Source organism: Balaenoptera acutorostrata, chromosome 3 (genome assembly GCF_949987535.1).
Source record: "Balaenoptera acutorostrata chromosome 3, mBalAcu1.1, whole genome shotgun sequence".
Taxonomy (NCBI): domain Eukaryota; kingdom Metazoa; phylum Chordata; class Mammalia; order Artiodactyla; family Balaenopteridae; genus Balaenoptera; species Balaenoptera acutorostrata.
Genome location: NC_080066.1, coordinates 62515787 through 62543119, shown reverse-complemented (window position 1 = coordinate 62543119; position 27333 = coordinate 62515787). Strand labels below are relative to the sequence as shown.

At 43.0% G+C, this 27333-nt stretch overlaps 1 protein-coding gene across 1 annotated transcript in view; it reads right to left on the bottom strand.

Moving 5' to 3' along the window:
- The window catches only part of PTPN9 (protein tyrosine phosphatase non-receptor type 9), an 82137-nt gene extending 64320 nt beyond the window's left edge, over positions 1-17817 (bottom strand). Inside the window, exon 1 of the mRNA XM_057542635.1 lies at positions 17092-17817. Within this exon, the coding sequence (XP_057398618.1) occupies positions 17092-17154 (63 nt within the window). The 5' untranslated portion in view covers positions 17155-17817. The remainder of the gene's footprint in view (positions 1-17091) is intronic.
- Positions 17818-27333: the final 9516 nt, after the last annotated feature.

The window sequence follows — 27333 nt, the reverse complement described above, 5'->3', positions numbered from 1 at the left end:
TAGTTGTTTTACAATGTTGTGCCAGTTTCTACTGTACACCGAAGTGGAGTAGAGTTCCCTGTGTTATAGAGCAGGTTCTTATTAGTTATCTATTTTATACATATTAGTGTACATATGTCAATCCCAATCTCCCAGTTCATCCCACCCCCCTCTCGCCAATTCAAATTTAAAATGAGAACAAGCTAAAGAAACCAGTAGTATGGTTGCACAGCATTCTCCAAGGAGTACAGATGTTAAAAGCACTCCCACAAACACACACATGTACAAAGGAAGAGGGCACAGTAAAAAAAAATAATAGAGTGGTGGTTCTGACCTAAAGGAAAAGTGCTGGGAAAGTCACAGGCCAGAATGAGCCAAGGCCCGTAAACTAAAGATAACAAAAAGAGCTTTGTGAGAACTGTCTAGATCAACTCCTACTTCTTTCATTTCTCTATCAAAAAGTACAACCTTCAACCTGAAGAGGGGAAGAACAAGCCTTGTGGAAAGCAAGAGCTGACGCTCAAAATAATAGAGCCCCTAATTATTCCAAATCAGTTCAAGCCTCCAGACCTACAAAACCTGACAATCCTGGGAACTCCATGGGAGCCTGATGAACATCTGCTATAGAACTTAAAAGACAAGAAAGGTGTCAAAGCCTCAGGATGAGCAAACATAGTCCTAACTTCAAGAGGGGGCATCTACTGAGGGCTACAAAAGTTCCCAGTCCCTGACAATTTTGACATCAATTCTTGGCAAACTGCACAACTGATCTTTCTTTCACATACATATACACCTAGCCCTGGCCAATAGATTCTTTTTTTAAAAAGGTGGGTTTTGAAGGAATTCCCTGGTGGTCCAGTGGTTAGGGCTCAGCACTTTCACTGCCGGGGCCCAGGTTCGATCCCTGGTCGGGGAACTAAGGTCCCATAAGCTGACTGGCGCGGCCAAAAAAAAAAACTGAAAACAAACAAAAAAAAGTGGGCTTTGAGCTTTTAGGAAGGGGAATACTGATCACCAGAAGTGATTTACTGAAAACAAGTCTTTCAAGAAAGAATACACTAGACTGAAAAGTAAAGGAATGTACTATACAGCAGTGCTACTCAAAGTGAAGTCTTACTTCAGCAGTCTTACTTTACAGTAGCAGTGGCATCAACCTAGGAAGTCAGAAATGCAGACCACAGGCCCCATCACAAACCTGTTTAATCAGAATCTGCATGTTAACAAGACCCCAGATGATTCTTGTGCATGATAAAGTTTGAAAATCACTGAAACACAGACCAGACCTACTTTCAGCAAGGCATTTGATGAGCATTTCATGGTATCTTTGTGGACAATAAGATTTCCTTCTATTAATTTATGTATATTTGCCAGTCAAAATGTCAAGCAGTTGACTACTTACCTCATTTAATTCTCATAATAACCCTACAAAGCAGGCATTATTATCTGTAATTTGCAGATATTCACAGTAGCAAAGATTAAACAGCACTATCTGCCAGGCACTGTTCCAAGGATTTCACATATATTAAGTTATTTAATCCTCATAACAATTCTTTATGGTAGGTACTAGTATTACGTACATTTTATATATGATGAAACTAAGGCAGAAAGAGATTAAGCTACTTACTCATAATCACACAGAAATTTATGGTACAGTTCTCTTAACCACTCCTTTCTATGGCCAAGTGTGCTGCCACAGTGGGGCAGATGATACCCTGCGGGAAACAATAAACAAACATACCCAAAGAATATTAAAAAAAAAAAAAAAAAAGATTTTAAAGGAATTCCCTGAAAGGAGGGAGACAAATAGACTAATATTTATTGAGAGCCTACAGTATGCTTGCCAGGCCATGAGTCAAGCACTTTGCATCCATGTTTTATTCAATCTTTCCAACAGCAGGTATTAAGCCATTTTATATATGAGGAAATGGAGGCCGACACAAGTTAAGGACTTTGCCAACTCACGCTACTCATGATGATACAACCAAGATTCCACAACCAAGTCTGACTCTAAAGCTCACATTCTTTCCCTTGATTTGCTCTGCATCCATCCCTGGCCTGGTCCCACTGCTATAAATGACTTAGATAAGGGCACTGGGTCACGATGACAATGTAAGAGGAGAGATAAACTAAGAGAACAAATATATTGTAAAAGAGAACACAGATCTAAAAGATCAAAACAGGACAGAACAATGGGCTAGAATGGTACTCAAAGGTGAGGCTTTGGAGTCAGACAGACATGGGTTTGAATACCAGGTTCTACCACTTATTGCTTAGAATGCAAGCAAGTTACTTCTTTGAGTCTTAATTTCTACACCTTTAAAATGGGAGTAATACCCCCACAGAATTGGTGTAAGAGGGGAGAAAACGTAATATTTGTAAAGTTTTTGGCTCATAAAGCTCAACAAATGGTAATGAACATTAAATCTAACAAAATGATATTTAAGGATAAGTGCAAGAAAATCAATTTTAGAAGCACCAGATGAAATTTAACAGAAGCCCCTAAGAAAAGACTTAGGAATCTTAGCTGACTTGAATCTATGAGTCAACAGTTTACTAAAACTGCCAAAAATTATTTTGAATTTGGAGCACATTACAGAAGCATGGTGCTCAAAACAAGGGGCCTATCAGACTTCATTTGTAATACTGTCTTCAGTTCTGATGCTAAACTCTAAGAAGGTCACTGGCAAATCAGAATCAGTCCAGGAAAAGATGAGAATGGTGAGATGCTTTGAAAACACAGTAGCTAGTTCCTTCTTTCCTGGTTTTATATTCCCTCCCACTCCACACAATGAAGCTACCTCTCACCTGCTTCCGTTCCCTAATAACTAACACACCACCCCCATACCTCCTCCCCTCCATCTTCATCTCCCTCTTTCCCTCCCTCCCCCTCTCCTCTCCCTCTCCACACATCAAGCTCAATTTTGCCAGTGTCAAATGGATCTGACAGGAGTGACTTGAGGACTTCTAGTCCAACACTTTAGGATTCAGCACGTCAGACCAGAGGCTAATCTGGCCCTGGCCTGCAGATTAGACATGCTGTTGCTAATCGACCCCAAATTTAACTGGCCCTCCTGTTTTCTTCCTGAGGCCAAGCCCAACTTATGCCTCAGGTGACCGAATCCTGAGTGTCACACATTCAGGAAACTGGGACCATGACCTAGAGCTTCATTACTGCCTCAAAGGCATACAGCTGGCTGGGAGATTGCAATTAGGCAACGTCAGTCATTTCAGACCTCAGCTATCTCAAACTCACTGCATCAATACTTCCAAATCCAAGGAGGCCTCTCAGATAAACTAAAGGACAAACCTATTCATGCTCATAAAATAGTACAAGTAGATCAGCTTACTGTATCTCAGAGGCCATTTGCAAACCTACAAAGAATGAAGCCTGGAAAAGCTGCCTACAATCTGGCTGTCCTCACTGCAGTGCCCCATTTTCAACTCTAAACAAAACTGGGCTCAGCTCCCAGGCAGGACTCAGACAGTAAAATCTGGTAACTCCTAGGTCCAGATTCTAAGGGCAACTGACATTGGAGTAACACGAGCTTTCCTATGGACTGGCCTTGTCAAAGCTGGCAGGTTTTCTTGGCTGAGTCAGAACAGCCTGTGTCTTCTTTCATTCAATACTCCCTTGGAAGCCAAGCATCTCTCTAGGGAATGCCATCTGCAGTGGACATCAAGTGTCTCAATGCCTTGTTTTGCAGACATCCTGGTTCCATTTCTATTTCTCAAGTAGACAAGGGCTCTGCTCTGTCTTTGTTTTTATTTATTTATTTACTTATTTATTTTATTTTTGGCTGCGTTGGGTCTTCGTTGCTGCGCACAGGCTTTCTCTAGTTGCAGTGAGCGGGGGCTACTCTTCATTGCGGTGCACGGGCTTCTCATAGAGGCAGCTTCTCTTGTTGCGGAGCATGGGCTCTAGGCGCGCAGGCTTCAGTAGTTGTGGCGCGTGGGCTCACTAGTTGTGGCTCGCGGGCTCTAGAATGCAGGCTCAGTAGTTGTGGCGCACGGGCTTCGCTGCTCCACGGCATGTGGGATTTTCCCGGACCAGGGCTCACACCCGTGTCTCCTGCATTGGCAGGCGGATTCTTAACCACTGTGCCACCAGGGAAGCCCTCTGCTCTTTCTTTGGATCAGAGAAATCATGGTAAATGCTATCTTTGAGAACCTTGCCTTACTGTTCCTCTCCCTTGGAACAGCACAGTTCTAGTACAGAATCAGATGATTCCTGCAGGTTTCATCCAGTTCAGACTAGCTCTAATACCTAGAGTTCCAGAGACAATTTGTAAATCCAGGCCTTCCCTTTCTGAAGTGAGCCTAAGTATCTAAACTCACTTCTAGATGGTTTCCCAACAAGCAAAACAGCACCCTAGTTATTCTCTGGACTACTAGTTCTCAAACTTGAACGTGCATTTGGAGACTTGTTAAAATGCATATTGTTGGACCTCACCTCTAGAGTTTCTGATTCAGTAGGTCTGGGATGCACTTGAATATGTGCACTTTTAACAAGCTCCCAGGGCATGCCCATGTTGCTGGTCTGGAGACTACACATTGAGAACCACTGCTCTAGATCAACAATATTTCAAGTCATTCCCAGAACTATACTGGGAATGGGGGGGCGGGGGGAGATGAGGACACTATACTTATATGGGTTCGTTTGCATCATAACACTCAGTGCTTTGTCCTACACAGAAAACTCCTTTTTCTCCTACAGAGTAAACCTCAACTGGATCTCACAGGTGAAATAAATATTCAGGAGTTCAAACAGATGACAATTCACATTCTAACAAATCATTAACATAGATACATCCTGTAACCAATAAATGGTACTTATGTAAGAGATTCTAGGCTCAAGATCAGCAGCCAAAGGAGAAGTGGAAGTAACACCTATCCTCTTTCCTTTGACTCACCAGCTGCATTATTCACTAAATGAACTAAAACCCGTAAAGCACTTTGAATAGTGCTTAGCCATTATTTTTTTACTGTGGTAAAATATACAAAATACTTATAAGGGCTTCCCTGGTGGCGCAGTGGTTGAGAATCTGCCTGCTAATACAGGGGACATGGGTTCGAGCCCTGGTCTGGGAAGATCCCACATGCCACGGAGTAACTAGGCCCGTGAGCCACAAATTACTGAGCCTGTGCGTCTGGAGCCTGTGCTCTGCAACAAGAGAAGCCGGGATAGTGAGAGGCCCGCGCAGCGCGATGAAGAGTGGCCGCCGCTTGCCACAACTAGGGAAAGCCCTCACACAGAAACGAAGACCCAACACAGCCAAAAATAAATAAATAAATAAATAAATAAATAAATAAATAAATTAAAAAAAATTAAAAAAAAAAAAAACTCTTAAATTTAAAAAAAAAAAAAAAATACTTATAATTTTTACCATTCATAAGTATACAATTCAGTGGCATTAAATGCATTCACAAAGTTGGGTAACCATCACCACTATCTATACCCAAAACTCTTCCATCACCCTCAACAAAAACTGTGTACCCATCAAACAATAACTCCTCCTTTCCATCTCCTCCCAGCCCCTGGTATTCTACTCTCTGTCTCCATGAATTTGGCTATCTAGATACCTCATACAAGTGGAATCATACATTTGTCTTCTGTGTCTGGCTTACTTCAGTAATCATAATGTTTTTGAGGCCCATCCATATTGTATCATATATCAAAATTTCATTCCTTTTTAAAGCTGAATAATATTCCATTGTATGTATATACTATATTTTGCTTAGCTATTCATCTATCATTGGACACTTGGGTTGCTATGACATGCATGTACATGTATCTATTGGAGTGCCTGCTTTTAATTCTTTTGTAACTTTGTTTTTTGTTTTTTTGGCCGTGCCACATGGCATGCAGGATCTTAGCTCCCTGACGAGGGATCGAACCTGTGCCCCCTACAGTGGAAGTGTGGAGTCCTAACCACTGGACCTCCAGGGAATTCCTGCTTTTAATTCTTCTGGATATATACCTACGAACGAAATTGCTGCATCATATGGTAGTTCTATGTTTAATCTTTTGAGAAACCATCAGACTGTTTTCCACTGTGGCTGTACCATTTTACATTCCCACCAGCAATGCCAACATTTGTTATTTTCTTTCTTTCTCTCTCTCTCTTTTTTTTTAAATTATAGCCATCCTAGTTAGTGCTTAGCCACTATCATTATCACAAGTTTGACGTGGGCTTTTACAATTACTTGTAGCACTGCAAGGACAGCATGACAACAATTAGAGGTTCTGACTAGTTTCCATGTTCAAATGGTCTTAGCAATTTCATTCAAAACACAAGTTTCTAGTTGCTTCTAATTTTCTCACAAAATCACCTCCAAAGCTAACATTTCCCTAGCTTGATATCAACTATGAAAGAAAATGATGCTTTGGGTGCTTAAAGGAAAAAAAAAAAAAGATGGATGGTTTTCAATTTTTTAAAAATGTTTCTGTTAACTTAATTCCATAACAATGCTGAGTTTTTCCTATAAACAAAATGGTGTACCAGCATTCAGTACGAGAAACGTCAGATGGTTTCTCTAAAACATTCAGAATCCTAATCTAAAAAGATTTATTTTTGAAAACAAAAGTATGCTGGAAAATTCTGTATATTTTAATCTTGCTAGCTATATCCCTGACCTAGCCAGAAATACCATTTTCTCTTCACTTCTGGAGTTTCCTGCGACAGAAGAGCTAAAGTCAATGAGACAAACGGCCATTCCCAAATAAATCTGTTTTCTTTTCCTCATGTTCATGTTCAAGGTTTCAGGTCTCTCTCTTAGTAACTCTTTTTCTTCCTTTACAAATCTAAGAAAGAGAAAATTTGTAAGTATAGAAAGTAAAAACAAGGAGAAAAAAATCCTTTTTTTGGGAAAAATTTTCATCCTCAACTTTTATACTTGGCGAGAGTTAAGAAGGGAAATCTAGTAGTAGCTTAAGTACAGACAAAAACATGGGCAAACTGAAGGTGTCATGGACAAAACAATTTAAAAAACTGTAGTCTAATCCTAAGTACCGGTAGGCAAATATACCATATATACTTCCCCATTATGCTGATAATAACATCTGAAAGATTAAACTCTACCTATAGAAAACTAAAGACTGGTTTTATAAAGGCAAAGAGCAGACCTACAACATTCTGAGAGGTACAGCCAGAGACCTATATGAAACTTCAAGTTCACTGACCCCATTAAAGCATATAATTTTTCATAAATGTTCAATAAGCAGCTAGGAACAATTTAGGCACATCTCTGTAGAGAAACTTGTGAATGGCTGAAACCAGGAACTTTTAACCCACAAACGCCAAGAAAGAGATGTTTCTGGTGTATATGTATATAGGTGTGTCATACATAGAAACACGTGGTTAAGAGAGATGAAGTTTACTAGAGAGAGCACTACATTTAATCAGAAGAGTTTGAGTTCCAGTGTTGCCTCCTCGGTGGATTACTGAAAGCCTCTGAACGTCATTCCTATGTCAGGAAGATAATCATCCTAAACAAAATAATACTTCATGGGTGTGTGAGGAATAAATAATTTCAGTGTATACAGTTTCACTCATTCTTCAGCAACATATTTTGAACTCTCACAATGTACACTAAGAATGTATAAGATTGAGTCCCTGCCCTCACTTGGTGGGTCCTCCTCCTTGGTGGGTACCCCACAATTCAAGAACTTCCTACAGAGAACTGGAGGGCAATTCCTTAAGGACAGAGAGCCCTCAATCCATGCTGAACAAGAACATAGCACACAGCAACAGACAGTAAATGCCTGCTGAATGAACAAATTGTATTTCTGTTTATGATCTGTTAAACCTTCCTCTTAGTAGACATTAACATGAAAAGGAAAAGAGATTGACACATAATAATCACCTCACTCACTGGAGGAACAGAGACACTTGGTAGCAACACAGAAATATTTGGAAGGGAAAGCAAAAATTACAATTCCCATTATCATCCTTCCATGGCAGGACTCAGTAGTGTTCTGCTTGTCATACAAAATCTCCCCATCTCTGAAAACCCCTGCAAAGGCTGTGGAAATGTCTCATTTTATCTTCTGTGATGGTTATGCTGCAAAATAATTACGTTTTAGACTGGAGTTTCTCAGTATGTGAAGTCAATTGCAGAAACCAGTATTTGAGGACACAGAATTTGAATAGTTAATGTGTGAACCAAAGACTTACCTTGAATAAAAAAGTAAGAATTTGTAACTCTGTCCCTAAGAACTACAAAATTCTTCAGTTATAAACTAGGGTTTTTCAATCTTGGCACTGTTGACATTTTGGGCCAGTTAACGTTTGGTTGTGGTAGGCTGTATGCCCACCATTATAAGATATTTGGCAGCATTATTGGCCTCTACCCACTAGATCCCAGTAGCACCCCCCAACTGTGACAATCAAATGTATCTCTAGTCATTGACAACTGTTGGGTGGGGTGTGTTTTAAAATCACCCTGGTTGAGAACCACTGAGATAAACAGTGGAATGAGAATTTTTTTCACAAAGGCTGTTCAAATAAGATATGGAAGAGGATATAAACTGTCACTCTTTGCACTCTAAATATGAGTCATTTTTAGATCATCAGATGACCATTTGAAGTTTCATCTGAAAAAAAAAAGATGATAATCAGTGCACCTAAAGAAGAAATCTATAACCTAGAAGAATAAATAAACAAATGAACCAATGGATAGTTCATTAAGTGTTAACAGCATAAAATGAGCACAGGTAGGGACTTCCCTGGTGGCCCAGGGGTTAAGAATCCGCCTGCCAATGCAGGGAAAATGGGTTTGAGCCCTGGTCCGGGAAGATCCCACATGCCGCAGAGCAACTAAGCCGGTGTGTCACAACTACTGAGCCTGTGCTCTAGAGCCCGCGAGCCACAACTACTGAGCCTGCGTGACACAACTACTGAAGCCCACGCGCCTAGAGCCCGTGCTCCGCAACAAGAGAAGCCACTGCAATGAGAAGCCTGTGTTCCACAACGAGGACCCAACACAGCCAAAAATAAATAAATAAATAAAATTTAAAACAAACAAAAAAATGAGCACAGGTAGCCTCACTACCACCTTCTAGATACAGTATTCATGCATGGCAACTGTCAGAAGTCTTAGACTACCTAGAAATCTTCTATTTCACTGCTACAAAGTAGGATTCTTAATTTTTCCTCCTATTCTTATCTGAAAAAAATTGTCTCCTGTAGCATAGAGGGCAAGAATACTATTATCGCAGATATCTACTGAGCATTTTGTAACCATAAGGGATTTTACTTAAATTCAGCAGGTCTCCTAAAAGCTCCTTAAGGAAAGAAGACAAAACAGACTCAAAAATATTAATTAAAATGCCTGGAGCCACAAAGCAAGCCGGGGATTCCTGAAGTTTACCTAAGACTTATTGCCATCATCTCCCCAAAGGCCCAGATTTCACTTGTAAATAGCTCTGTTTAGAAAAAGGCCCGATTTGCATTAATCTTAAATACTGTGATCTCACCAGTTAATAGTATAATACTAAACCTGTATAGAGCATGCAGCACTTTCTACAAAAAGTTATTCGTTTTAATTATAAAAGAAACATATGGTCATTATAGAGAATATAAAAAACCTATTTTTAAAAAGACTGATTTTAATAATGATGTCTATCGTGTAATAATGAGGTATAGAAAAGCAAATGCAAAGGTAAAGATTAGCCAGTTGTTCAAGCAATGAAAAAGTAATTAATGGATTAATGTCCCCAAACACTTCAGTACTAAAGTCATGGATGGCTCTCTTTAGAATCTACCCATCAATTCTGAGAATAAATTCTGGTTTCATAATAATTCTATTAGGCTAGTCAGATCTGTGCCACCCATGCTGGATAAAAAGACAAGAAGTGTGCGTGTGTGTTTTGAATGGATTTGGTATTCCAGAGGAAACCAGTACATATAACAGAAACTGTCTTTCCCAGAGAAAAAATGGAATACTTTCCTCAGAAGCAGAAATTAAAGAAAAAGTCACCTCTAATCCACCGTTTTGGTTTCACCATTTTATAGTCTAGACCTAAGAGATAACCAATCCTTAATAAACAAACAACTCTTCCCATGCGCTCTGAAGCTTCCCAGCCTCCCACTCCCAGCCCGCAACCCCAGGCCATCTCAGTTAGGTTCTAATGAGCCTTTTCAAAATCATATATGAAAGTGCTCATTCCAGTAAGTACAGGCCCTTCAGCACTAAACAGTGCAGGCTAAACTACCTGTTCTAGGAATATCTGCCTCTACTCCAGAGGAAGAGGAATAGAAAACAGTGATTAGGGGACTTCCCTGGTGGCGCAGTGGTTAAGAATCTACCTGACAATGCAGGGGACGTGGATTCGATTCCTGGTCCGGAAAGATCCCACGTGCTGTGGAGCAACTAGGCCTGTTCGCCACAACTACTGAGCCTGCGCTCCAGAGCCCGCAAGCCACAACTACTGAGCCTACCTGCTGCAACTACTGAAGCCCGGTGCCTAGAGCCCGTGCTCTGCAACAAGAGAAGCCCACACACCGCAACGAGGCCCGCACACCGCAACGAAGAGTGGCCCCCGCTCGCCACAACTAGAGAAAGCCCACGCGCAGCAATAAAGACCCGACGCAGCGAAAAATAAACTAAAAAAAAATTTTTTTAAATTTCATAAAAAAAACAAAAACAAAAACAGTGACTATTCCAGTGTCCAGAAAGGCCAACCAAGGATCTCTTGTGTGGAGGCACACGGTGGGGTGGTGGGGGAGGATAGTGATTGATTTGGAAAAAGAAAGTACCCCTAATTGTCTGAGACATCAAGGCAGAATGATAAAACTGGTGTGAAATGCCTGAAATTGCACTGAACTTCCAAGTATCTGAACAAATAACCAGAGTTAGGGGTTATGGCATCTAACCTTGACACTGCAGTGGACCAGCCATTCTGCTATAAAATGGGTCTTAATATGTAGAAATCAAAGTTGGAGTATTCCAACATTACTATGTCTTTTCCAACACAAAAAAGGTATACAAGTCATAAAATGAGACTCAGATGTACTGATCTACAATGAGTTTTAACTTTTACCTCTGTAAAACAGTTCAGCTCCTTTTTAGATGTCTGTCTTACTTTTCAATTCATTAGTAAGTATTAGAGGTCAGGTTCCTTGGAGAAAACCTCCAGGTCTCTTTAACATTCACACCTAAAGCCCAAGACCCTTGATATGTTCAGAAGTTTTAAGAGAATAAAATTCTCACATCCAAATGAGATTTCACCTAATTGCTAATTACAATATCTTTAGTCACCGGCAATAACGATAAGAATGAGTCTTCTTCATCTATCCCTCCTCTCCTTCCCCTCTGTGGAAGGCCTCAACATTATGAATCATTTGGTCCCTGACGTATGGTTACTTCCAGGGGGACAGATGACATTTAGCACAGGACATGTGAGGCTGTGGGAAAAGGGAAGTTCTTGGCCACAAGAACCAGGACAAAACCCCTGCCCTTGGGAAAAATTCCAAAAATCTCTGAAATCCACTGCAAGGCAGTTAAATTTTTAACTTTAGAAAATCCCGTTATAAGAACACAAACCACGGCACAGAATTAGAATAGGTTTTTGAAAACTATACTATGAAGTTGCAAGATAACTATTTTCTGGCATTCATAAAAATCCATGCTAAGCGATGGTCCCCAGCATGAATGAATATTTTCCCCCCTTGGGATTGGTTTATGCTAACTTGGCTCTAAAATCTTTCACTATTCAAAGACAGAGAATATCATGATAATGGCTAACTTAACTGAGTGCTTACTATGTAATGCATTACTATCTATGTGCACTAGCTTATTAATCTTTACAACAATGCTATAAGCTCTACACAACATGAACTCTAAAATAAAAATTTTCTTTGGAGGCTTTGAAAATCAATACTAGTAGATTATTTGTTACAACAACTTTTAAAAACTCATGAATTATTTTTAATGTGATAGAAATACTATGTAAGATATTAAGACCATCTAAAATGAAAATATGAATAAAAGCATAACTACTTTAGAAAACTACTCTACTATTCTGTCCTATCGGTCATTACTGGGAAATCCATGAAAACCCAAAAGACCCTCAAAGGCTATAATTCCTTAGATATTCCATCAAATAGCCTTATAATCCTAGCTAAAAGTCTTTCTGTTATGGTTTATTGCAAAGAGGGTGTTCTCCTCACAACTTACCCCAAATAGACGTAACCCAAGGTGCCCCACTTTCTGTAGGTTACTTGGACATAGAACAGATGAATAAGACACCCTTAACTATCCCTGGTGGTCAAGTTAATTATAATTTAGCAAATTTAATAAAATTACCAACTTCAGGTCAATTTACAAATGTGAGTATATGCTTTGGAAAAATAAAATTAAGACAATAACATAATAAGAATGAAGATGAGTACTGAAATGTAGAAATTACCCTTCACACTTGCAAATTTACAATTTTGCCAACCTATTAAGAAAGGCTTTTATATTCACACATAAAGATATCAAAAAAAGAATGTATTCCTGACACAAAAACACCTTGGTTTTTACAGTTTGGAGAAATAATATTCTTCATATTTGGCTCTAAGAATAGTTATTTCTCTTATACAAAAGAAAAAGGACACATTTTAAAAAATAAATTTTTATTGTGACCACACCTCAAAACAGAGAGTTGCCAACTCTATCTTAAGGAACAAATTTTTTCCAAGAGTAATTTCCATCATAATTTCTTGCACAGGCTGTACAATATGTTTCTGCTAGCAATAAACAGGTCTGAGCAAAGGTTTTCCAAATTTTTTCCTGTCTGCATTTTTTAAATTATATTTTAAGCATCATCATCAGGACTTCCCTGGTGGTGCAGTGGTTAAGAATATGCCTGCCAATGCAGGGGACACAGATTCGAGCCCTGGTCTGGGAAGATCCCACATGCCGCGGAGCAACTAAGTCCGTGCGCCACAACTACTGAGCCTGCGCTTTAGAGCCCACGAGCCACAACTACTCAAGCCTGCGTGCCTAGAGCCCATGCTCTGCAATGAGAGAAGCCACTGCAATGAGAAACCTGCACAGCAACGAAGACCCAACGCAGCCATAAATAAATAAATTTATTTTTTAAAAAAGCATCATCAAAATCAAACACACATATCAATACCAAAACCCACAAAATTAGTTATCATACACCCATGTAGGCATCTTATTAAACTGTTTAATTGCTTCATGAGATGTAAGGTAGTTAGTGTAATAGAGGGAACATTTGCAGTGGAGGCAGAATAACCTAGAGCTGGGTGGAAATCTTGGCTCCATCACTTGCTAGCTATGTGAACTTGGGCAATTTCCTTCTCTCAGTCTGAGTTTTCTCGTTTGCAAAATGAGATAATTATTCCAATCTTATGAGGATTAACTGTATGTGAAATGCCCAGCACAGAGCCTGATTCAAAGCAGGAGCACAGGAAACAATTACTATTATTACTCTGTTGTTATTCATGTAAACTTCTTAAAGGCAAAGCATACTTTTTTCTTGTACCTCAACTGTAGGCTTTATAATATTGAGAACTGAAAAAATAAAGGCAAGAAACATCATAAGTACAAAGGACTTGGTATAATATCAGTTCAACACATGATTAGATAGGAAATGAAACTATGAAGTAATAATGATGACCTTCAAAACATATATAAAAATAAACATCCTTATTTTTTTAATTAATTATTTTATTTATTTATTTTTGGCTGCATTGGGTCTTCATTGCTGCGTGCGGGCTTTCTCTAGTTGCGGCGAGCAAGGGCTACTCTTTGTTGTGGTGCGCGGGCTTCTCATTGCAGTGGCTTCTCTTGTTGCGGAGCACAGGCTCTAGGCGCGCGGGCTTCAGTAGTTGTAGCACACAGGCTCATGGGCTATAGAGTGCAGACTCAGTAGCTGTGGCACACGGGCTTAGTTGCTCCGCGGCATGTGGGATCTTCCCGGACCAGGGCTCAAACCCGTGTCCCCTGCATTGGCAGGCGGATTCTTAACCACTGCGCCACCAGGGAAGCCCCCGTCCTTATTTTTATAAGCCACTCTGAAAGGAGACGACACTGTCTATGTACAAATCACATATAGAACTACTCTTCATCCCACAAGTATTTCCCGAACGTCCATTGAGTGCCAGTCATTATGATCGGCAATGTGCGTATGATGGTGAGCAAATGCAGACACAGTTCCAAGCCTCACGGAGCTTCCAGTCATACAATCATACAAATAGTGTAAACTTGTGATAAGTGATATAAAGGACAGTACATGGTACTCTGAGAGCCAGCAGCAGATCTAACCTAACTGGGGAGATCAAGGAAGGCCTTCCCGAGGAAGTGAAAGCTGAGAGCTGAAGGATGAAGAGGGAGTTACCAGTGGAGGGTATTTCCAGACAGAGGAAAGCAACTTGTGCAAAGACCCTGTAACAGAAGGAAACAGGCAAGAATGCAGGACCAAAAGGCCAGTGTGCCTGGAGCAAGATGAAGTGTGAGAATTAGCTAGGGATCTAAACCACACAAGGGCTGAGGCATTGTAGACCATATTCAAAAGCTGTAACAATCATTCAAGAGCTGTCAATCCCAAGAGCGATGAAAAGCCACTGAGGGTTTTATGAATGTTTATTTTGGCGGCAGGTAGGCTAAAGGGAAGATGCAATCAGATTTGCAGGAATGCAGATGGATCAAGTAGGAAACAAAAATTCTGTCAGGATATGACAGTAGCTTGAACTAGGGTGATGATAATGGTGGTGGTGGTGATGGAAGAAGTCAAAGAATTCAGGAGATATTCAGGAAAACCTGATGATGTATAATACACAGGGGCTGAGGGAGAACAAAGTATCCAAGAAAACTTTTGGGCTTATGATTTGCATGACTGTGTAGAAAGAGGTACCATTTGAGAGCGATCTGCTGAAGAAACATCTTTAAAGCAGTTTACACACCCCACAAAGGGTCTGAAACTGTGTTATCCAGTTTGATCCCCTACTTTACCCATGAAATAGGATTCCAAAAGATTTTTTTCTATTTCCAAAAATCAAACTGACTCAAATCTACAAGATTTTTCCAACACTGAAGATATTTCAAAGATTCTGCCACAAGTTTTGAAATCAACTCCAAATGAGTTTTAAAACTGGTTTGAACAGTGAGGCAGCATTATAGAATGAATATGTCATTTCCCATGACAACTACTTTGATAAGACTAACATGCATTTGCTGCTGTTTAATTTAGATATTTTAAAGAAATCTTAACAGTTAAGAGTACTTTCATGTGATATTAAACTAAAATGTGAAATTTTATCAGGCATTACCACAATTGGAATTATGCTTTTATGTTTGTGTTTCAACATTTTGAAGTGCCTGTAGAAAACTTGGTATTTTGTAGGAAAACATATGGTTAAAAAAAACCCACATAACTTCTTGATCTTAATATACATATATTTTACTATTTCCATCCAGTCCTTGTTAATTCCCATCATATTCATTCGATGTAAAACATTTTTACTAAACACAGTTGTATATATATATACACATATACATATACAGAGTAAAGCTAATACTTTATCAATACTATGAATACTTTAATATTTACTTTTCTCAGTTTTAATTTTTTAATTCACACCCAAATGGCATTTTCATAGTGGAATACTGATGCCCTCAAGTCTTAGAAACATAAAAACTTCAAATCTGACTAGCCCTAGGAAAAGAAGTGAAAGAGTTTTGCCCCTTTAAAATCAACTGAACACCACCACACCTTAGTGCTGAAGTACCGATAGTATTTCCCTAATTTTGGCAAGGTGGACTCCTTGGCCACCTGCTTGCACTAGGCCCTGACTAGCATTTTATTAACATTAATTTCAGTTACCAGGATATTACTACCGCTTATACAGAGCAGCAGATTTTTTTTTCCCCATGCTGATTTTATCTCTAGGCGTCAAAAGAAAAGACTGTGGTCTGAAGCCAAATATGAAAAATGTCATCTCCACAAATGAGGAGAAAAGTCAAGGGCTTTTTAAAAATCAGGTCTTAAGCCCATTAACCAATATTAGTTTGTAAAACCAGACTGTTTCCACACTAGACACTGTACTACCAAATGTGGTCCTTGGGAGCAAGGGCTGGCAAGCTTGAAATGGGTTACCAGCATAGTTCACCTTTTTCTTATTTTAGGGGTTTTTTGATTGTTTGTTTTGTTTTTAAACAAATCAGACCATGGCTATATTTATTTGAGCATGGGTGTGGGCAGTGCCAAGGAAGAGACAGCGAAAAGACTTTAGGGTTCCAATCTCAGCTAGCAAGACTTTCCTACCATCCTCAGAAGGAGTGGTCCATGTCTCCCCAACAGGAATGTGGGCGAGGGAAAGTTATAAAGGCCCTGAGCTCTTCCCTTACCCAAGCCCCCCAAATGACACGACAAACCACTTCCTTCTGGGAACTTAAAGTCTTAAGCTTTAAGGGACAATGGAGCCCAATGTAGGCTTCAGAAAGATGGAGACAGTGAGATGAGATGCGGGGAGGGAAGTGGGGGTGAGGGGATGCGCCCAGCGGCAGAGAGCTAAATAGGGCGGTCAAGGCTAGGGACTTCGGGAGCCTGAGAAGGCCTGGATCTTCCAGAATCTGTCCAAGTAGGCCACAGCCCTCTAAGAGGCCCGAAGGGCTCGTCTGAAAATCTAGGGCGTCTATGGACCCAGTGCCTATCACTGTCCTGGGGAGGGGAGACAGTCCCCGCAGGAATCCAGCCCCCAAAGTGGGGCTCTTCCTGCCTTAAAAAAACCACAAACCCTCACGGAATGAAGCAAAACACGTACAGGGGTGGCAGGGCCGGAGGCAAAGTAGGTGTTCTGCAAACGTCGGGGGCGGGGAGATGTTGGCAGAGGTAAAGGGAGGCCCCCAATTCGGGAAACTTTAATCATCACCGGAATAAGGGGAGGGGGCAATATGCGACCGGTAAGCAGCAGACAGAAGAGGCCGGGAGCGGGAGCAGCGACCAGCAGCGCCCCCGGCTTCGGGGGTTGACGGCCTGGGGCGCGGCCGCCGGGGGCGGGGGGTTGGAGGCCACCGCGGACCCCCGGCCGCGAAGAGCACAGCCGGGCTAGGCCTGAGGTGTCCGGACACACCCACCGCCGCGGCCGCAGCCCCGCTTACCTGCTCCTCCTCCGGGGTCAGCTCCGGCGCCATGTCGGGCTGGGGCGCGGTCGTGGGCTCCATCCCGCCACCGCCGCCGCCGCCGCCGCCCCCGCCCGGCGGACAGAAGTCGCCCGGGAGCGCGGGGAGCCCGGTGCGGTGGGCCTCCGCTTCCGCGTGCCCGCGCCTCAGCAGCCCGGGGCCGGCTCGCGCATAGCTAGGCCGGCGGGGCCCGGCGCCCGCAGCGGCCGCAAACGCCGCTTCTGTTTCCTTAAGAAAAAGCTCTCAGAACTGTCGCTCTCTTCTGGGCGGAAATCCTTTTTTATTTTCTTCGTTCCGTTCCTCACACTCCCCCACCTCTCCCGGAAAAAAAAAAAAAAATAGTGCAGGCGAAGAGCTAATCGGGATTAAAAAAAGGAAACGTGAAATCGAGAACTTTCTAAGCCCAGAACGAAGGGCCGCGGGGGAAATTTTCGGAAGGCCGCCGGCCTCCTCGGCGTCCAGCTTCGTCGGCGGCGCTCCGGCTCCTGCAGGAGTCCTCGGGGATGCGGGGCCCTGCGACCTGCGCTGCAGCCTCTCAGCCCCGTTCCTCAAAAGCCGCGGTGACGGGAAGGAGGGAGGGAGCGAGGGAAACGCGCCCCCCTCCCGGCTCAAGGCCAGCGCTGCGGCCGCACTGCGTCCGCCCGAGCCCCCCGCGGCTCCATTGAGAAACTGAGCGTCTCATTCACAAACAGGCGACTAGGAGGGCCCGGCAGAGCGCGGACGGCGTCCGGGAGGGGGAGACAGAGAGGAGCCTGGGGGCGGGGGCAGCGGAGCTAGAGGAGGGGGACGCCGAGAGGAGGGGGCGGGGGAGGCCGGCGGGGGGAGGGGAGACCCAGAGGAACAAGGGCGGAGGAGGGGCTTCGGCGACTCAAGGAGCGAGGAGCGAAAAAAAGGAAGAAAGAGTTTCAAGAGGTTAAGCTCCGTGGAGGAGGGAAAAAATGCATATGTTTGAAAACTAGCTGCCCACGGGCACCTGGCCTGGGGTTACTTGCTACTACCACTTACTTGTGAGGAACCCGCAATCCTCATCTATTTCCACGTCACTTCCTGACTGAAAGACCCTGAAAAGCTTGCTTACTAAGTCCAGGATGCGCAGGTGGAAGGAGCAGACCCTGTCAGCTAGCTTTTCGCGGCCCTAGCTCGCTCTCTCCTCGCCCGCGGTATCCTGTAATCCATCACCTATGGCTTTTAGCCTCTCAGAAAAACAGTATCGGATTTCGAACCTCTTTCAGGAATCATGCAGCATTTGCAAGCCTTTGATTTTCACTAAGGCGAGCGCGGCAAAGAGATTGGGGGTCTAACGGAGTATGGTCTTGGGAGTCAGTTTGGGAGTAGAGGGGGCACTGGGAAGGCAGGGCTGGGTCTGGCATGTTTTTGCATCATTCCAGACCAAAAATACTCTAAAAGGGACCCAACTAACAAGTGAGTGCCACAGCTAGTGCCAAAGGCTGAAGCCTGGAGAGCTTACAGACCTAGGCCCACAGGAGAGGTCTTCAGACAACTGAGGAAGATGTCCTGAGTTCTGATGCTCCTTCTAGGACTTTATTTTTTTTTTTATTTTTTTTATTTTTTTTGGCTGCGTTGGGTCTTCATTGCTGCGTGGGGGCTTTTTCTACTTGTGGTGAGTGGGGCCTACTCTTCGTTGTGGTGAGCGGGCGTCTCTTGTGGTGGCTTCTCTTGTTGCGGAGCACGGGCTCGAGGCGCACGGGCTTCAGTAGTTGTGGCACGTGGGCTCAGTAGTTGTGGCTCATGGGCTCTAGAGCACAGGCTCAGTAGTTGTGGTGCACGGGCTTAGTTGCTCCGTGGCATGTGGGATCTTCCCGGGCCAGGGCTCGAACCCGTGTCCCCTGCATTGGCAGGCGGATTCTTAACCACTGTGCCACCAGGGAAGTCCCTCCTTCTAGGACTTTAAAAGCAACCTCTGACCTCACCTCATTTCTGCATCATTGCAATAGAAACTTCAGGCTGCACTTGGTTAGAGAAGAAACCCCTGGTGGTTGGTACTGTTTCTATCTCAGGTGGGTTACTTTATCCTTTACACCAATAAGGCTGACTCTAGGTTGAGTTCATTACCCCATACAGGAGTTACAGTTTCAGTATTCTAACCAGATGCTCCTCTGGAAGACTATTTAGCAAGTATGTTTATATGCCAGGCACTAGGCTCTGCACTAAGTTTACAGCAATGAACAAGACAGTGGTCTCTTCCACATGTAAAGAATGGAATGATCCCTGAGCTATGTTATTAAGGGAAAAAAAGCAAGACCTAAATAGTGTGTATAATATGCTGTCATTTGTATAAAGAAAAAAATGAATGTGTATTTGTAAATTTATTTATACATAGAAAAGCTTTGAGAGGATACACAAGAAAGATAGCAGTGGTTGTCTCCCAGGAGGGGAACTGGGATTCTAGGGAACAGAAGGGAAGAGGGAGACTTTTCCCTATATGGTCAATTATACATTTTAAGGGGTTTTTTTGTGTTTATTTATTTATTTATTTTTGGCTGCGTTGGGTCTTCATTGCTGTGCGTGGGCTTTCTCTAATTGCAGCGAGGGGGGCTACTCTTCATTGCGGTGTGTGGGCTTCTCATTGCGGTGGCCTCTCTTGTTGTGGATCATGGGCTCTAGGCGCGGGGGCTTCAGTTGTTGTGGCGTGTGGGCTTAACAGTTGTGGCTCGCGGGCGCTAGAGCGTAGGCTCAGTAGTTGTGGCGCATGGGCTTAGTTGCTCCGGGGCATGTGGGACCTTCCCGGACCAGGGATCGAACCCGTGTCTCCTGCATTGGCAGGGGGATTCTTAACCACTACGCCACCAGGAAAGTGCCTTTAAGGTTTTTTTTAAACTTTTTATTGACATTGTCAACTACAAATTGGCATTCTCCATTGGCACTTGCCGTCTACCTCTACAAGGATTAAATCATGTGCTGCTGCCACTGCTGACTTTCAACACCCCCTGAAAGGAGTTCAGGTGGAGAGCAGAAATGAGGCACTCCGTGCTCTGGGAAAAACTGGCAGAACAGGTCTTCAGATAGTTAGATATTTTCAAGAGCCAATTTTATGAGCCCAATTCTTGTATCTCCTCATATCTAGAAAAGCACTAAAATCCTTCATGGTGATGTCTGCTCCTCGTGACTAGCAGTAACCTGTACGAGACTAGCAGAAATCTTCTGTAAAAAATATGTGCTTGATTGCATGTACTCCCCCTTCACCAAAATCACATATATACTGACCTTCCCCCCTGCCTCTTTGGAGCAGTTTCTCAGAGCTATCTGGGATGCTGTCTCCCCAGCTGCAGTCCTCATTTTGCCCCAAATAAAGCTTAACTCGCAGCTCTCACGTTGCGCATTTTTTTTTAAGTCAACAACATATAATATACATACAGGGGCTTCCCTGGTAGTGCAGTGGTTGAGAATCTGCCTGCCAATGCAGGGGACACGGGTTCGAGCCCTGGTCTGGGAAGGTCCCACATGCCGCGGAGCAACTGGGCCCGTGAGCCATAACTACTGAGCCTGCGCGTCTGGAGCCTGTGCTCTGCAAGAAGAGAGGCCGCGATAGTGAGAGGCCCGCACACCGCGATGAAGAGTGGCCCCTGCTCGCCGCAACTAGAGAAAGCCCTCGCACAGAAACGAAGACCCAACACAGCCAAAAATACATAAATAAATTAATTAATTAATTTTAAATATATATATATATATACATACAGAAAGATGAAAATATGTGTACAGCATGGTGAATTTCATAAACTAAACACACCCATGTAACCAGCACACAGATCAAGAAATTCCCAACTTTCCAAAGCCCTCCTTATGTCCCCTCCCAGTCATTACTCGAGTTACCACTATCTTGGCTTCTAACAACATTGTGTGTATGTATGTTTAAATTTTGCACGTGGATGTATAAACTTTTCCAAAAAATTTTTAAATAGTAACTTAAACCTAGTTTTTCTCCCTAAGCAGGCAAATGCCTCTAGGACTAAGCTGGAGTAAGAAATTGCAGAACCTGAGTAGTACAAACCACTGAGTGGACACAGAAGAGGATGGAGTCTCTCAACCCACTATTTACAATTTTACATTTGTTTTGCCCAATGATCCCCAGGACGCCAGCAGTTGGTGTTGCACAGCTTATTAATTAGTATTGAACTAGAACTTGAATCCAAGCATTCTGACTCCTTGTGCAGGTATTGGGTGAGGAAAATTTTAAAAGAGAGAGGTTTAACCGAATGAGCTAGGAGAGAGAACTCAGCGGAGTTTTCAGAGGCACAGCTGTGTGTGTGGGCGTGTGGGTGTATAAGGGAACAGTTTTCTGGAACTGTTGCCTATCACAGTCCAAACAGGACAATGTTTGGAAGCTTTTGAGCAGAGGCGTGGGGAACAAAACCAAGTGCAAGGCGGCTGGCTGGATTTGCTCTGAGTGGCAAAACTTAGGAGAATCAGAGTACAAAGTCTTGCCTTTAACTGCAGGCTTGAACTAACAAAATCAAGGATGATACTGTCATCCTGCTCAATCAGATCTTAGAGATTGCAAAACAATTTGTAATACAAAAGATTGGAAACAATATAATGGCCCATCAATAAGAAACTCAGTAAATAAATCATGGTACACACATACACTGAACTAATAAGTTCCACTTATTATATCCTTACCAGGTGCCAGACACTGTTCTAAATGAGTTTCATTCATCTAATCTCTCCATCACAGTATGAGATAGCTGAAGTTTTGATCTTCAAAATATATATATAAGGTAGATCCATATGTATTGACATAGCCCTGGACTTTTGAATGCTTGGCTGCAGGACCTCAGAAGGAAGGCTAGGGTAGGGTTGGGGGTGTATAGGTGACAGACAATCACATTTTTATTAAATTAACATGAACTGAAATCTGAAAGTGGAAAATAAATTACAAAGAGGGACCCTTTGGGGGAGGGGTGTTATGGGTTGTACTTTTGTTTTTTGCTTTTAAAGTATAGGTTTCAGGTCTCTGTCTAGAAAGCTTATCCTCCCCTTCCTCCCACCTCCTTCACCAGACAAATCTGACTCATCCTTAAGGTCTCAGCTCAAAAGTCACTTCCTCAGTAAGATCTTCCTTGACTACTCCCTGAACTGCTCCTTGTTACTCTCTCCTAGCACCATCTTGTTTTTCTAAAAGAGAGTTGATCACAATTTGTAATTGTGTACGTGTTTCCATGTCATTGGCCTAGTGTCTGCCTGCTTAGCCAGGAAGGCGGGAACCACATCTGTAGGCCCCTGTACCCTCAGTGCCTAGAGCCTAGAACCTAGTACGCAGGTCCTTCATAAATATGTATCGAATGACTGAATTAAGAAGACAACCAGACTTCCCTGGTGGCACAGAGGTTAAGAATCCGCCTGCCAATGCAGGGGACACGGGTTCGAGCCCTGGTCAAGGAAGATCCCACATGCCACGGAGCAACGAAGCCTGCGTGCCACAACTACTGAAGCCTGCGCGCCTAGAGCCCGTGCTCCGCAACAAGAGAAGCCACCGCGATGAGAAGCCAGCACACTACAACGAAGAGTAGCCCCCGCTCGCCGCAACTAGAGAAAGCCCACGCGCAGCAACGAAGACTCAACACAGCCAAAAATAAAATAAATTAATTTTTAAAAAATTCTCTTAAAAATAAAAAAGACAACCACCTTGGGACTTCCCTGGTGGTCCAGTGGTTAAGACACCACGCTCCCAACGCAGGGGGCCTGGGTTTCATCCCCAACCCGGCGCAGCCAAATAAAAAAATAAATAAATATTACAAAAAAAAAAAAAGACAGCCACCTTAACTCTGAGACCTCTGTCTTACCATTGTCTCCTGCCTTTTTTTTTTCTTTTTGGCTGCGTTGGGTGTTCGTTGCTGGGCGCAGGCTTTCTCTAGTTGCAGCAAGCGGGGGCTACTCTTCATTGAGGCGGGAGGGCTTCTCATCGCGTTGGCTTCCCTTGTTGCAGAGCACGGGCTCTAGGCGCGCAGGCTTCAGTAGTTGTGGCTCGTGGGCTCTAGAGCGCAGGCTCAGTAGTTGTGGCACACAGGCTTAGTTGCTTTGGGGCATGTGGGATCTTCCTGGACCAGGGATCAAACCCATTTCCCCTACATTGGCGGGCAGATTCTCAACAACTGCGCTACCAGGGAAGTCCCTCTCCTGCCTTTTTTAATATTTGTTTGGATCTAGGAATAGAGATACTTCCAAAGCTGTGATTAGAATTTTGTAACCTTTCCCCCAAAACACCTTTACTTCTGAAATCTAAAGCTTCTCTCAAAAATTGCTCCAAAATACCTACTGCCTATGAAAGAGACATGTCTAAAAGACAGATACAGAATAAGTAAGGTCATAGTACTAACAGATGTCTAGGGTGAAAATTTTTTCTTGTTTACTCATAGGCCAAAGCTGTAATCACTAGGATGGCTGAAGTAAGCTATGTAAGGAAGGTGAAAAATCTTGTCCCTTGTAGATAACATTTCCCCCATTACCCAATACTTTAGGGCGTGGTATTTATCTACTGCTACTCTCTGCTTTTTATATTCTTTTCTTTTTCTCTAAACTAAAATATGATCTGGCTTCTTCCTCACACAAACAATTTTCTCATCTGACACCCCTACTTACTACTCCTAGATCACAGGTTAATCAGTCACTATTCTGTGTTACTTCAATACTTGATGCCTGTTGTCTAGAGTTTACCTAACACTCTGAATTGTAATTATTTGCTTATGTGTCTGTCTCTCCCACTAGACCATGAGTTCCTTGAGGGCAGAGGCCATGTCTTATTCATCGCTCTCTCTTCAGAACCTAGCACAATACATAGTTCAGAGTAGCTGGTGCTCAAGCAATGTTTGCTGAAAGAATGCACCCATCCTTTTCCAGCAAACAAGGTACAATTCTTGCCAAAGAGTACCAAACAGGTTTGGTTACCTTGGATACTTAATTGCTCACGGGAGAACATTCAATACAGGAGAGAGGCACCAACTGAGTTACTTTACTCTCACTCTCTTTGACTTACCTGTGTTAATGGGGAGGCCAGAGCAGAATGGATAAATTAAGTCCACAGATTAATCTGGTTCTTCTTTGATGTAAAGATTGGGTATAATAACAGAATCCTAACACAACATGGGACTCAAAAATCAGCTAATTTTACCAAAGCAACCAGTCATACTCTTGCTAAAACCTCAAGGCTTTTGTCAACTTTTCCTGCCCTACATATCTGAAGGCGTAAAACAAAAGACCGCATTTGCTTAAAAAAAACATATTATGGGTTTTTTACTCATTTCTTTATTAGAAAGGAAGTCTATAGCTAGGAAGATCATTTCTTTCCCTCTTCCAATGTATGTAGTGAGAAGGTTTTTGACTATCCTTTTAATCACATTCACAGAATTATAGTTCTTGTTCTTAGAAGTCTGTAACATATCCAACCACCTGTTAGCAGCCCGCCACACACCTCCACTCAGTCTTCTCTCCAGGGTCACTAACCTGGGCAGCAGAAAGTGGAGGGGCTCCCCTCCAGACTGCATTCTCATTCCAGTTCATCATTTCATTCACTCAGCAAACATTTATTGGTACAAGTAGCAGGTATGATGCCAGGCACCAGCGACCTAAAGATAAATAAGACAAGGTCCCTGACCTCAAAGTGATTACAATCTAATAGAGGAAGTGTGCAATTAAGAAGTTAACCTTGCCCAAAGAGAGGCTGACCTTTGGCCTTGGTTCCTGGTAAGGAACCTCTAAGCCCTTGGAATGTCCTGCCTAATAAAAGTGTCTTTGTTTGCATAGGGGTCTTTTGCCACACTAGATAATCCAGTAATGTGACTAGGAGGGAGGGGGACTTTGGACCACATGTTATCAGCTAGACCCCAGGAAGGGCTGGAGATTGAGGTTGGCCAACCAGGTCTGTGTGACCAAGTCCAATAAAAAACTTTGGACACCAAGGCTCAGGTGAGATTCTCTGGTTGGCAATACTCCATGAGTTCTGTCACACAGTTAGTAGGAAGTTTAAAGCTGTCCATGACTCCACTGGGAGAAGACAACTGGAAGATCCATGTTTGAAACTTTCCTGGACTCTGCTCCATGCATTTCTTCCCTTGGCTGACTTAAATCTGTTTCATTTCACTGTGATAAACTGTAACTGTGAGTAAAACAGCTTTCAGTGAATGTGTGAGTCCTTCTGGTGAATTATCAAACCAAAGAGCAGTCTTGGGGACTATCCGTAACTTTGGGAAACAGATGTGTAGTGGGATGGGGAGGGCACAAAGATGAGAATGGCTAATTCTACCTGCAGAGGTAAAGTTTCAAACAGGTATCTGTTTATTCAACAGATGGGTAGGTATATTCACCAGGTGGATGAAATCAGAGTGAGAAGGGATGGTTTTGAGGGGAAAAAATATGAAACACGTGTGTTTGTACTGCGAACTATAAAGCAGCATCACTAGAAAGGAGGCAGAAAAGGAAGCAAGGTATTTTATGAGACTAGACAGATACACTAAGGCCAGGTCATGAAGAAACTTGCATAGCAGGCCAAGAAGCTTCACATGTACCCTGTGGGTGAAGGGAAGTAACTTGAAGTAACACGATCAGATGTACATTTTTAGAAAGGATCACTCTGCCAGTTGTGACAGGGATGGATTAGAGCTGTGGGGGAGCGAGGGAAGACTGGTGGCAGGGAAACTGGTGGTAGAGTAAGAGACTCTGGCAGTGCTGCAGAAAAGAAATGATGAAGACTTGAATTAAGGCCTAACTACTTACCAGTCTCCCAGTCACTTCAAACTCAGCATGTCCCAAACTGAACTCATTATCTTTCCCCCCAGTCCCCCTCAATTACGTTCTTCCTGGGATTCTCGTCCTTGTTAACAGCATTTAGTCACCCAAGTTAGGAACCTAGGAATCATTCTGATGATTCCTGTCCATTTCTTACCTTTCACAGCTAGTGAGTCACCATGTCCTTACATCCCACCTCTTTCTTCTCCATTTCCTCTACAATCTAAGTTATGAGTTAACATTAAAATAAACAATATCCAATCCCAGAAACCTATAACGCAACCATCTTTGAAACAGGTGGCAGGAGGTGATTTTATAATTCGCAGAGAAATATGACCAAGAGACATATTCTATTCAGTGATTGATAAATAATACTGGCTCCTCAGTTAAAAATATAAGGGCACTCCCCTGAGATACATCCTTCAAGCTACCATTCAGCAGTATCAAGTCGTGCATGGTGATAAGTTTGGCTAATATGTTCTTTGGTTCATGCATCTGTCCCCAGAGAGCGTTCTTTGGGGAAGTAGTCCTTCCAGACCGATTATTTCTGGACAGAGTCCGGACAAGTCTCTACTGATACTAGCATGCACAGCTCCTGAAATGATACAGTTGGCTGCTGAGAGCAGACTAGAGCATTCAGAAGAGACTAAACCCCTAAGCAGCCTACAGCAAGCTTTTTGGCAAGAGGAACACAATGTTCCTATTGCAGAGTTGACCTAAATTCAGGAAAGAGCTTACTGATGTAGGCACGCTTAAATCTGCAGCCAGCTGGGTCATCATTGGGTAGGGAAGGGGTTTCTTCCTTCTCCAATTTTACAGAGTCAGCCCGAGCAGCTCTTTAAGAGCCCAACACTGAGGCTAGTTCCAATGGTGTTCTGAATTTGTGTAATCAGGCTCTGCTTAACCACAACTTCTGCCCGGATCTGTTCCCAGAACTAATCAACACAAAGAAACAACTGCGTGTCAGACAAGATCTGACCTGGATCCCTCTGAAATCTTGTCCACAGGATACTAGTACTGCTGGAGTGGAACAGTGAAGTCCTTTTGTCTTGTAAGAGAAGTCCTAGAAAAGTGGAAAGTAGTATGGGGAGCAGATTGAGGCCACGGGAAATGGGACACATTTCCTGAACACAGAGCAGTAACTGGTTGGTGTTAGACGCCATCTTCCACTCCCACAGCTGCCAAAGAGCTCTAGTTCACAAATCTGAATGGATCCTGCCTGCTCAAAGCACTTCATCAGCTCCTTTTCATCCATACATAAAACCCAAAACCTCTGCATAACACACAGGCCATTTATGATCAGGCCCATCTCTTTCCAGCCTCCTTTCCTATAGCTTTCCAGCCCTACTTGACAACTGAGCCATGCTGAACCGACTTCAGGTCCCAGAGCAAGTCCGGCCCAGCTCTGGAGGGGTGCATCTGTATAACCTCCTGCCTCTGTGAGAAACTCCCCTCCTCGTCTGCAGAGCGCATTTCTGTTCC